Source organism: Dama dama, chromosome 28 (assembly GCF_033118175.1).
Source record: "Dama dama isolate Ldn47 chromosome 28, ASM3311817v1, whole genome shotgun sequence".
Lineage (NCBI taxonomy): Eukaryota > Metazoa > Chordata > Mammalia > Artiodactyla > Cervidae > Dama > Dama dama.
This window is the reverse complement of record NC_083708.1, coordinates 43,735,507-43,748,228: the sequence shown is the minus strand read 5'-3', so window position 1 is coordinate 43,748,228 and position 12,722 is coordinate 43,735,507. Positions and strand designations below refer to the sequence as shown.

Here is a 12,722-nt window from a genome sequence, read left to right as displayed (position 1 = left end):
CCTCCTAATATTATCAGATATTCAATAATTTTTTTTCTAACAAACCTGTTATCACCCAGCTTTATTGAACTGAAATTTTTCTACAACTTGATTTTTAATTATATTCTTATTATACTATCTAACAATGAAGTGAATCACTTAAGTCTGTTGTTATTAGGGTAAGCCAACTATCAAGAAGGTATTAATTGGCCTGTTCAGGGAGTGATGGTTTTAAAAAATGCCAAATTTTGATTTTTAGAGTTATTGTCTTCCAGTGGACAGTGTTATCAACAGATAATCTTTCCTGTGATGAAACACTTGGAGCAGTCTTGCAAAGATGTTTGTGTTACTCGTATAACATAACTATCCATTTACCAATTATTTGTTACATGGGGCAAGTGATAATTTATACCAGGTGATATGTATGACTCAGAATGTGTTTTGCAAAACCAGTTCCTTTTTTAATTTTTCAGTTTAGTTGTAACCCTCTCTTGCTAAGACTGTGACTGTTACCTTATAACAGGTATCCACCTGTAACTAGCACACATTGCTCATGTCTCCATGCATCCATAGTATTGCCAAAAAAGTTATATATTTTTTAAAACACAGATTTGACCTTGCAACTTGTGAAAGCAAAAAAGTATCGTTGTTTATGTTACACAGAATAAAATGCTTAGGATATCAGTCAAAGTTTTCCGTTTTCTAGCTTTAACTTGCATTTTCCAGCCTCATTTTGGTCACCCTTTTCACACTAATATACTTAAAGTAAGCTTCTTGCCTTCCCCAGATATCTATTAATTATTCTTGCTGTACACGCACGTGGTTAAACCATTAGCTCACTTTGGATTACTGTCTTCACTCCCCATTGAAATCTTACTCTCCATGCATGCAAAAATGTAGCTGACATGTAAAAGCTTCCATGATATATATTCCATAAAATATGCTTTACCCACTATAAGCTTCTCCTTGGCATTCCCCTTAGCACTGGGAAATTTTCTCATACTATTCATTTCATAGTTTATCTTCCTCCATCTTTTGTATTCTTTTTCCTGGACCCCCTAGTGCAAGGTTTGGATATTTGCCCTTTTGGATTCATCCTTTGTTTCTTCTTTCTTTCATATATTTTGGGGATCTATTTATGTTTATTCTGTGTGCTGAGAGATTTTCTTAAATGTTTATTTCCAACTCATAATTTCAACAGTCATTTTTAACTATCTGAGTATTTTTAAATTTCTCTGATTGTGTGTGTTCTTGTTTTATTGATAGTATATTGTCTCAAATATCTGGAGATATTAATTAGATGGTGGATAAATTTTCTTTTGTTTCTTCATTTATCTTGACTTTTCTTCATTATGCTGCATGTTTGGTGGTTCTTGGTTGATCCTTCAGATGTATGAATGGGGGACATATAAGAATAAGGGATAGGAATGATTTAAAGTTGAGTGGGTAGGTAGGGAGACAACTCATTTACCAACAGCTTCCTAACTGTCAGAATGAATAGAGATTTGTGTGCAGTATCCAGTATTTCACAAGTTATCCAGATATTTCCTTTAGTTTCTTAAGAGTCTCACATTACTTGCACTGGGATATTGTTTGCCTGTTTCCACATGTGTAGGTGGGGAGAAGGGTGGGAGAATTAAATGGGCATCTAGTCTATATACAAACTTTCCATTAACCCTTCTGTTTTCATAGTACATGTAGTGTCTTAGCACAGTCTCTTTGAGTTCTGTTAGGAATGCTGGTTCCTACTTCTGCTGCAGGTCCTTTTATGAGTTTCCCTAGGGTATGGCTCCTTCAACTTGGTTGATCAGTCAGCAATCTTTCCTATTTCCAGAAATTTCTTTAAGTCTGCTATTTCTTGATGGCACTCCTCTTATTCTCTTCCTTATTGTGAATTTCTTTTTATTATTTTATTGTTAGTTTTCATGGCTTTTAAAGAGTAATATGAGACATGTTTATTCAGCCTGCCATCTTAAATTGGAAGTCAGCTTAAGCTTCTCTAAGGAGAATCAAGTATAAAACTGTGGCAACACTTCATTGCCTTCCCAGTCTAGTTGGAGAGAAAATGCATATGCCAAAAGAGATAAGGAATCTCATTACTAACTAGAACCATAGGTAGAATACTTGGCAAAGTATAGTATTTGGACCACTCTGATTTGACTCCATGTTTCTATCATTTGAAAATCAATTAAAAACAATTGAGAGGAAGAAAAGGAACATAGCAAGACAATTGAGCATCAGTATTTTTATAATTCTGAAATAATTTTTTTTCCAAGATGAATTTTAAAATGTGGAATAAAGCAAAGTGGGAGAAAGGGGAGTCTTAGAGGTGTTAGATGGTTAACTTAATATGAGCACATTCAAAATCAGCCTATCCCCTTTATAAGTGCCTGATATCTTTAGCAGGCATGTCTGCAGCTTCTAAATGCTTCTATATTTTTGTGGTCATTCCTTTGTTCATTTATTTATTCAACAATTGTGATTCCTTCCTATAAAAAATAAATGCCTATTTTGTCCAAACAGATGTCACATATGACAGTGTAAGCCCAAACACCAAATGTTTCTCTTTAAGCAAGTCTTACATGTAGATTGAATAAAAATCTACATAAATCTACATTTCTTGGTTCTTACAGGCAGACTATCATGTATTGTGAAGCATATCAATGAGAGTGATTAGAGGATATTCGAAGAAGGAAGAACAAGAAAAATAGATCCATATTAATCTCTGAATGCCTTCCCTGGTGGCTCAGATGGTAAAGAATCCACCTGCAATGCAGGAGATCCAGGTTCAATCCCTGGGTTGGGAAGATGCCCTGGAGAAGGAATGGCTACCCACTGTAGTATTCTTGCCTGGAGAGTCCCAGGGACAGAGGAGCCTGGCGGTCTCCATTCCACGGGGTCCCAAAGAGTTGGACGTGACTGAGTGACTAACACTTCCACTTTAAACCTCTGAAAGGAGTCAAAGAATAATGTGTTACCATGAGTCATTGTAATCCTATCAGCATTTTATTCCAAAGGTACCATGTGTGGTGTAACCTTGGCACTAAAAATAGAAGTTATTTTATATAGCAGAAATAGCAGCTGAGAAATTTGACTTGGCATGAGCAATTCACTTAACTCTTTATAATTCAGTCCACCTTTTTTTCAAGTGAGGTTTGGACTAAATAATCATTAATGATCTTATTGATACTAAGTCTGGGATTCTTTAAGTACTTACTGAATGATAGTTGTTTGCAGGTATTAGGCTAAGTCCTTTGGGAAATACTAAGATATATATGTCACAACCCCTGGCCTTCAGGAGAAGATAAATCCAAAAGTGCAAATAAAGGCGTACACAAATACCACATTATGTAGGTGTATATTGTAAAAACTAGATAAAAGAATCAATTAAGTGAAAGAGAAGAGAATTTCTGACCTGGGCAATTGAGAATGAATGCATAAAGGATCATATGAGTTATGATACTTCACTCTTGAGTAAGATTTTGATAGACAGCCGCGATGAAGAGAATAATATACCCCCACCAGCCTAAGTTGAGATATAGAGATGAGAAAACATGAAGTGTGTTTAGGAAAGTGCAAGTTGTACATGTGTGCTCAGTCGCTCAGTCGTGTCTGACTCTTTGCAACCTCATGGACTGTAGCTCACTAGGCTCCTCTGTCCATGGAATTTTCTAGGCAATAATACTGCAGTGAGTTGCCATTTCCTCTTACAGGGGATCTTTCTAACCCAGGGATCAAACCTGCTTCTCCTGCATGGGCAGGTGGATTCTTTACCACTTAGCCACCAGGGAAGCTAAGTCAGCCAGCTTTCTTAGAGTAATGGGAAAGGAAGTAGAAAATATACCTAGAGGTAACATTGTGAGTGGTCTCACCTATAATTTAAGACAAGTATTGTAAATTTTTGAGACAGGGAGACCACCTGGCTACAGTTTATTCAGAGAACATACACAGGTGTAGAAGTAGCTAAGGATAAGAGAGGAGACCTGATGCTGAAATCCCAATAAGGAGGCTATTACACTCAGCCAGGTAGAAGGTAGTTAGGACCAGAAGTAGGGCACTGGCAATCCAGTGAAGTGGTTGGGGCAGGTGAAAGAAAGGATGCACGCAATTCAGTAAATGACTGGATAAATGTAAGATTGGAACCAGTGTGACTGGAAAAATGGAGGCACCTTTAATAAAAATTGCTGAGACAAGAAGTTGATTTTTTTGAAGAAATAAAATGAGCTAATTCCCTATCTTTCAACAAATCCTTCCCACTTATGTAGCAGCAATTTTGGTATAATAGCAAAGATAGAATATTCTTTGTGAATTCTTGTCCTTCTCTTGCAAAGCCATTCTAATTTCTTAGGGATTTTTTTTTTTTTGGTCACTTATTGTGAATCCAAATTGCCTTCTGTGCTCATTTGGGGAAGGATGGGAGTATAGGATAGAATGGAAAAAAGTTTTCTTTCAGAATATCATGAAGAATAGAAGAGCAGGATTTTAGTTTAGATTTGGAAAAGCAATTCAATTACAAATGATCCGTATCAAGAATTGTAATAGTAGAAAATGAAATCAAATTAAGTGCACCCATATACTAGGAACTATGAGGAAATTCAGTGACAGAATTTTGATTACACAAACAAAGCATGAACATATGATAGCTCTAATTAAAATTGCTATTTCTTCCTTCTCTTAATTGTAGTAGTTGACCTATGCTCCACTTCATCTGAGTTGATAATCTGCACTTTATGGGGGGGGGGAAGGGAATGAAAGTAAAGGACTATTTATAATTAGTGAGGAGGGAGCTTAGCAGAAAAAAATAGAAGATTTGGAAATACTATATAAAGCTCTAAAAACAATTTTTAAACAGTTGTATAGTGTATAGGCAGTGGTGATTTTTTTTTCTTCTGATTGCTACATAGCATCAGAGAGCAGAAAAAGTGATGCCAGATTATACTTCCACATGAAGGACTTCTCAGTGTCAGATTACCTGCATGAGAAACTTGTTAAAAAAAAAACAACCTGTTTTGGGGGCTCTATGACAACCTAAAAGGGTGGGATGGGGAGGGAGGAGACATGGGGGGTGTTGTGACTGATTCTTGTTGATGTATAACAGAAAATCAAAAATTTCTGTAAAGCAAATATCCTTCAATTAAAAAAATCAAGTGGCGATAAAAAACCCTGTTTTGTGTGTTGTATTACCTTCACAATGAGTATTCTTCTTTTGCATTGGACTTTGAAGTGTTGGTTTTATCTTTTCCATGTAATTATTTAGCTGCCTTTAGATTCATAACTTGGGAAAGTTAAGAGATTTCTCTAATTCAGCATTTCTCTAAGTATGTTAGTCATCTATAGTTATATCTAAGAAAGGTCTCTGGGAACAAGTAGGTTGAGAATTTGCTGGGTTAAACATTGTTAAACAAGATTTTTAAGTGGAGGTGGGGGAGGGTATGAAATATCAGAGACTTAAATAGGCTAATAGCAGTAAAGAATCTGCCTACAGTGCTGGAGATTCGGGCGACCTGGGTTCAGTCCCTGGGTTGGGAAGTTCCCCTGGCGGAGGAAATGGCAACCTACTCCAATATTCTTGCCTGGAGAATCCCATGGACAGAGGAGCCTGGCGGGCTACGGTCCATGGGGTTGAGAAGAGTTGGACGTGACTGAGCAACTGAGCACACACATGCGCACATACATGATCCAGCCAAGAGGAAACTACATTTCGCAGCAATTCACAAATGTATTTTACCACCATCCTTTTCTCATGAAATCTTTTTCCGAACCATTGTTCCTCAGAACACTGTTCCTTAAATTTACAGATAAATTCAATAAAGAGATCATTGACTCATTCAAAGTTGCATGATGTTGACTTAAATAATTGGACTTGAATCAGGGTCTCCTACTTACCATATTCAGATTGACTTCCTTTTTCCCCCCCAGTTCAAAAAAGTCGTTAAGAACTGCTGCATGGTACTTGAAACTAGATCTGTTAAATGCACACAAGGGAATTCGAAAAAATAAATAAAATTAGAATGATTTAATTACTTTAGTATTGTTTGAATTGGCACATCGGGTCAAAGAGCTGATTATTATTTGTAACCTAAGTTACATTTTCCCAATCAGGAAATTAAAAAAAAAATCAAGTTATCTTTCAAATTAAAAAAAAGAAAAGCTGTAACAGTCCAATAATGTGTGTATCCAAGAGCTTCCCCACTTTCCCCCCAAAAAAGATTGGAGAAAATGACTTTATAATTTGCTATCAGTTATTCCAGACCCCATAACTATATAAGTAAACGTGAACCTTTTAAAAACTTCTCTGTATAGACAATATTACGGTAGATACGCTGTTTTTCCCCTTAATGTTTTTACTCAGCAGTATTACATATTTATCTTGCCCACATTAATACATGTAGATCTTTTAATAACTCAGTGGTATTACATTATATAGCTTTATTATAATGTATTTAATCAGTTTCCCATTGGTGGACTTTAGGGTGATTGTTGTTTAGTCTCTGTGTCCCTTTTAGACTCTTTGCGACCCCATGGACTGTAGCCCTCCAGGCTCCTCTGACCATGGGATTTCCCAGGCAAGAATACTGGAGTGGGTTGCCATTTCCTCCTCCAAGGGATCTCCCCAACCCACTGATTCAACCCTTGTCTCTTACATCTCCTGCATTAGCAGAAGCAGGCAGATTCTTTATGAAATGGTATGAGTTTATTCTTTTCACTGCCAGCATTATTACAACAGGAAACTTTTAAATGGTATGCCTTTCACTGAACTTGAAAAAAAAATGATTTTATATTTAATAATGAATAACTGGAGATGTCTTGCTATGTTGATCTTAAAATCACGAGATAATTTATAAAGCATTAATAATAATCATAATCTCTTTTTCTCTCTTCCTCTTCTGCTCTTCTCAGAGCAAATTATTCATGGAAGGATTTAGAAGCCTAAAAGAAGGAGAACCAGTGGAATTCACATTTAAAAAATCTTCCAAAGGCCTTGAGTCAATACGGGTAACAGGACCTGGTGGGAGTCCCTGTCTAGGAAGCGAAAGAAGACCCAAAGGGAAGACACTACAGAAAAGAAAACCAAAGGGAGACAGGTAATCATTTTACTTTGTTAGCCTGTGAGTTTATTTTATTTGGAAAAGATTTCTAAAATCTCAATTTATATTTTTATCATGCTATTAAATCTAGCCACAATAAAATAAAATGCCGCCACTGAGTGTTTGAATAGAATTTATCAGAAATATAGGCTATCTTGCAACTTGCAAGATTTGAACTCTCTGCAGAATATATTTAACTGAGCCTGCAGCATTAGGCCCTGGGCAGTCCCTTAACCACTGTTTCCACCAGACTGTTCAGAGAGGTGAAGTTCCCAATAGACGGAGGTAGGTGCCCTTCAGTACATTCTAACACTTCACCTGTTTTTTTCAAATGAGAATACATTTATTGTTTTGACTGTTTTGAAAGATAATTCACTACTGAAAATTCAAATATAAAAAAATCACCAAATATCTTAACTACAGGTGGGTGGGAATCATAATATGTGCAATATTTTTGATTTTGCAATTTTTTTACTTAACAGTGTATTGTGGAACATTTCATGTCAGTCTTTATCATCTACATAAATTCCCACTGTGTGAATGTAACAAAATTTAAACAAGGCTCTGATAAATTAATGTAATTGTTAAATTTAGGCTATTTCCAGTATTTTTTAATTTACCAATAGCACCGTAGTAAGAATGCTTATATGTACATTTAAAAAATTGTCTGATTCTGTCATTAAGGGATACATCTCTAATACTGAAAAATCTAGATCAGAGACTATGCCCTTAAAATTTTTTATATCTATTTCCAAGCTGTTCTTTAGAAATAAGGTCAATGAATAACCCCTTTTGGACTGTTCACTGAACAATGTCATCTTTTAAATTTTTTCCAATTACATAGGTTAAGAAATGCAGGTCATTTTTTTTCCTTTGCATGCTTTGACTAAGGTTACATATATTTTCATATGTTAATTTTCATTTTTATTTTTTTCTTCTATGAATTGCATGTTCTTTGTCCTTTGCTTATTTCTTCTGAGATGCTCATTTGTTATTGTTGATTTATAAGTTCTCTCTTTAGAAAAAAAAAAATCTCAGTTTTCCTCTTTCCTCTGCTGGAAAAACTCAGTTCTTCCATGTTGTGTTTCCCTCCTTCCTGTCTCCATTACTTTTACACAGAACATTTAACTTCTGATCACCAAATATGCGGCGGTTTTTCCCCACACCAAGCAATTCTCGACAATCCAGCTGGATATTCTACAGTTGAACTCAGTTCTGACAACATCTACCTGGAGATAGTATCAGGTCCCACAGGTTAAGGACTCTGTCCTACTGGACTATCCTACCATATTTTAGATGCTGATTGCCTTGCAACTTCTTTCTGAGTTGGCTATAAATCAGAGATTTCCCAAGACCCCCTCTTCATGTTTGATTAATTTGCTACCGCAGCTCACAGAACTTAGAGAAACCCTTACATTTACCAGTTTATTAAAGATTACGGTAACAGCAGATAAAGGATATAGATAGAGACATTTTACATAGGGTGAGGTCGAGAAGGGTCCAAAGCATAGGAGATTCTGTTCCCAGGGGTTTGGGTGCTTCATCCTCCCAGTGTGGATGTGTATGCCAACCTGGGAGCTCTCTGGATCTTTACTTTTGGAATTTTATGGAGATTTCATCACATAGACTTGATTTTCAGCCCCTTTCACTTCTCTCAAGAAAATTGGGATAGGGCTAAAAATTCCAAGCTTCTGATCATAGCTTGGTCTTTCCAGTGACCGGCCTCACTCATGAGCCATCTAGGAGCCCACTCAGTGTCTGTCACCTCATTAAATAGAAGACCCTCCTATCATGTAGGAAATTACAAGAGTTTCAAGAGCCCTCTGTCAGGAACAGAGGTCAAAAACTGATACCAGAAAAAGAGGTACTCCTAGTGTTCTTATCACTTACGAAATTACAGGGGTTTTAGGAGCTCTGTGCCAGGAACTAGGGGCAGAGACCAGTATATTTCTTGTTATCTCACATTCTCTTTGTATACTTACCATATTAATCTTTTTTCTCAAATAGATAGGAAATATCTGTTTCAACTTGTGAAATATACATATGTATGTGTGTTTGTGTGTATTTTTTACATAATATACATATAAGTAAAATACCATATGATCAAATAGTGTATGATCAAATATGATATGATTTACCTTGTAAATACTATATAATCTCCCTTACGTATAGAATCTAAAAACAAAAACCAAGGTTTTGTAAACAGAACACAGATTGGTGGTTGCCAGAGGAGACTTGGGGACCTTTCATATGAATTGATATTAGAGTTCTATTAAGAAATTGTTTATTTTGATGGGAATGAAAAGGTGTGATTTTTTGATTACTGATACAGTCTCTTTTGATTACTGATTCTTACTAGTAACATATGCTTAAATTTTCTTTCTTCATGATCCAGGCTTTATAGGTTGCAAGTTTCTTGGAATTTATCTATTTATTTTAGTTTCTTCAATTTGTTGTTGTTAGTTAGTCACTAAGTTGTGTCCAGTTCTTTTGCGACCTCATGGACTATAGCCCGTCAGGCTCCTTTCTTCATGGGATTTCCCAGGCAAGGATACTGGAGTTGGGTTGCCCTTTCCTTCTCCAGAGGATGTTCCCAACGCATGGATCGAACCATGTCTCTTGCCTTCGCAGGAGGATTCTTTACCATCTCAGCCACCAGGGAAGCCAATTTGTTTTTTTGTGTATAATTGCTCATAGCAGTCTTTTATAATCTTTGTATTTCTGTTGTATCACTTGTAATGTCTTCTCTTTCGTTTCCAATTTTATTTGAGTTCTCTTAAGTTTGGCTCAAGCTTTGTCTGTTTTGTTTATCTTTTTGAAATATCAGTTTCATTTATCTTTTCTATTGTCTATTTAGTGGTCTTTATTTTCTTCTTTCTGCTAATTTGGACTTAGTTCATTTGCAACCTTTTGAAACTGACTTATTTTACTCAACATAATGGTTTTGAAATTTATCCAAGTTTTTGAATATATCAATTCAGTATTTCCCTCTTATCTGCAGTTTTGCTTTCTGGGGCTTCATGAAACCCCAACAAGTTATCCATGGTCAACAACTGTCAAAAACATTAAATGGAAAATTCCAGAAATAAACAATTCATGAGTTTTAAACTGTGCACTCTTCTGAGTAGTGTGATGAAATCTGGCCACATTTTCTTTGTCCTACCCGGGATCTGTATCATCCCTTTGTCCAGCATATACTGTCGCTGGTCACTTAGTGGCCATCTTGTATACCAGGTTGACTGTCATGATATTGCAGTGCTTGTGTTCACATAACCCTTTTTTTAACTTATTAATGGCTCTGAAGCAGAGGAGTAGTGATGCAGGCAATTTGGATTTGACAAAGAACATCCACGAAGTGCTTCTTTTAAGTGAACAGGAGAAAGTTCTTGACTTAATGAAAAAAAAATCATATGCTAATATATGATGTGAAGAAGTGTTCTGTGTGTGAAATTGTGAGAAGGAAAAGGAAGTTTGTGATAATTCTGCTGTTGCACACCAAACTGCAAAAGTCATGGTCACAGTGCATGATAAGTTCATGGTTAAGATGAGAAAGGCATTAAATTTATACAGGAAGATCTTTTGAGTGAGAGAGACTTTCATATAGCTTTTATTATACTATATTGTTATACTGTTTCTCTTATTAGTTGTTGTTAATATCCTGGTGGCTCAGAAGGTAAAGAATCTGCCTGCAATGTGGGAGACCTGGGTTTGATTCTTGAGTTGGGAAGATGACCTGGAGAAGGACTCCAGTATTCTTGCCTGGAGAATATCCATGGAGAGAGGAGCCTGGTAGCCTGCAGTCCATGGGGTTGCAGGGTCAGACAGGACTGAGTGACTAAGCACACCTGCCTAATTTATAAATTAAACTTTATCATAGGTGTGTATACAGAAAAACATCTTATGTATAGGTTTTGGTGGTGTTCATGGTTTCAGGCATTTACTCAGGATCCTGCAATGTGTTAATATCCCCCACAGACAATGGGGGCTAATGAAGGAATGAGGAAATGTTATTGTTTAGTAGTATTCCATTGTAGGAACATAGCACTGTTTTACCACTTATCTATTGAAAGGCATTTAGGTAGTTTCAGTTTGACAATTATGAATAGAGCTGCTGCAAACATTTGTGTACAGATTTCTGTGTGAACATAAGTTTTCATTTATCTAAGAGTGAGACTGCTGGATAATCTGGTTGTAAGTTTATGTTTAACTTTATAAGAACCTGCCAGATTTTTCTCCAGACTGATTGTACCATTTTGAATTCCCTCCAACAACATATGAGCATTCCAGTTGCTCTGCATCTTGACCAGGATTAGGTTTTGTCAGTACTTCTTACAGAATTTTAAGCATTCTAATCTATGGTGATATTTCATCATGGAATATCCATTTCCCAAGTAGCTACTGATATTTAGCTCCTTTTATGTTTTTGTGTCATCCTTATATCCTCATTAGTGAAGTGTCTGTTCATACTTTTTGCCCATTTCATACTGGATTCTTTTCTTATTGTTGCATTTTGAGAGTTCTTTATATAAAATGTGGATACAAGTCCTTAGATACGTGATTTGCAGATATTTTTACCTCTGAGTTTATAGTTTATCTTTCTAATCTCTTACAGAGCAAAAGTTTTAAATTTTGATAAAGATACTTATCAATCTTTTACTCTATGTCATGTTTAAAAAAAATCTTTGATTAACCCCAGATTTGATTAATCACAAAGTTTTTTCCCCTGTGTGAGGTGTGAGGTTGAAGTCTAGGTTTATTTTTCACCTTTGAATAACATGAATTGTTGAAACACCATCTGTTGAAAACTATATCTTTTCTCTTGAAATGTTTTTAAATTAAAAAGTTTAATTTCTATCATTTCAGGTTAAAAGATTAAAACTTTGAAGTTTTATTATATAGTATTAATATGTTTAACACATTCACATTTGGTTTCATCACTCTGAACTTATTTGTTCTGTATATGTATATACATATAATAGAATTATATTTTGTGAAGATCTATGTTCTGTGGCAAGAAATAAAAATAATTTTAAAGATTCTGTCAATTTTAAGTAAACTATTAACAGAAGAAAATGGGTTTACTTTTTAATTCTGTCTTAATTCTGCTGAATGCCATTTAGTATGCTGATAGTCGTGTCCAGCTATGTAACAGCAGTACATGTTAACTTGTTTTATTTTAAATCCTCCTTGTTTAAAATATTCTCTTGAAATTTTAAATGGAATAATTTTTTATTTATATTTGCTATTTACTTTTTTCTTACGTTCATTGTCAGAGAGTAAAGAGATTTAATGATCTTATAAAAGCTGTCTTTATACTACTGATAAAACAAAAATTGTTTTTAATTAAAGATTTAAAAACTTATTCTCAAAAACTGGCCTATATTTGGTATCTTTTTATTCTTTGAAGAGCTGCAGTTTACTCTGAGGAAAGAAAAGTAACCTCTAACAGAATAAAATTGTGGGAGAAGATAGGAGAATGATTTTTTTGTCACCATCTTTCCTATTTATGTGAAATAATCATGTAGAAACCTATCATATAGAATTAAATATTTTCTATAATAAAATTTTAGTTCCTATTAATGAATGTGTTACATTAGTAAAAAGGATGTGAGCTGAAACAAATGGTATGATAATATTTCTATATGTAGGTTAAAT

The 12,722-nt window shown here is 35.2% G+C and overlaps 1 protein-coding gene across 2 annotated transcripts in view; it reads left to right on the top strand.

Annotated features, from left to right (window-relative positions):
* Nucleotides 1–12,722, top strand: part of LIN28B (lin-28 homolog B) — a 120,149-nt gene that overhangs the window by 64,975 nt on the left and 42,452 nt on the right. For both annotated transcript variants that reach the window (XM_061131862.1, XM_061131863.1), the window contains exon 3: nucleotides 6,880–7,064. In XM_061131862.1, the coding sequence (XP_060987845.1) occupies nucleotides 6,880–7,064 (185 nt within the window). The remainder of the gene's footprint in view (nucleotides 1–6,879; nucleotides 7,065–12,722) is intronic.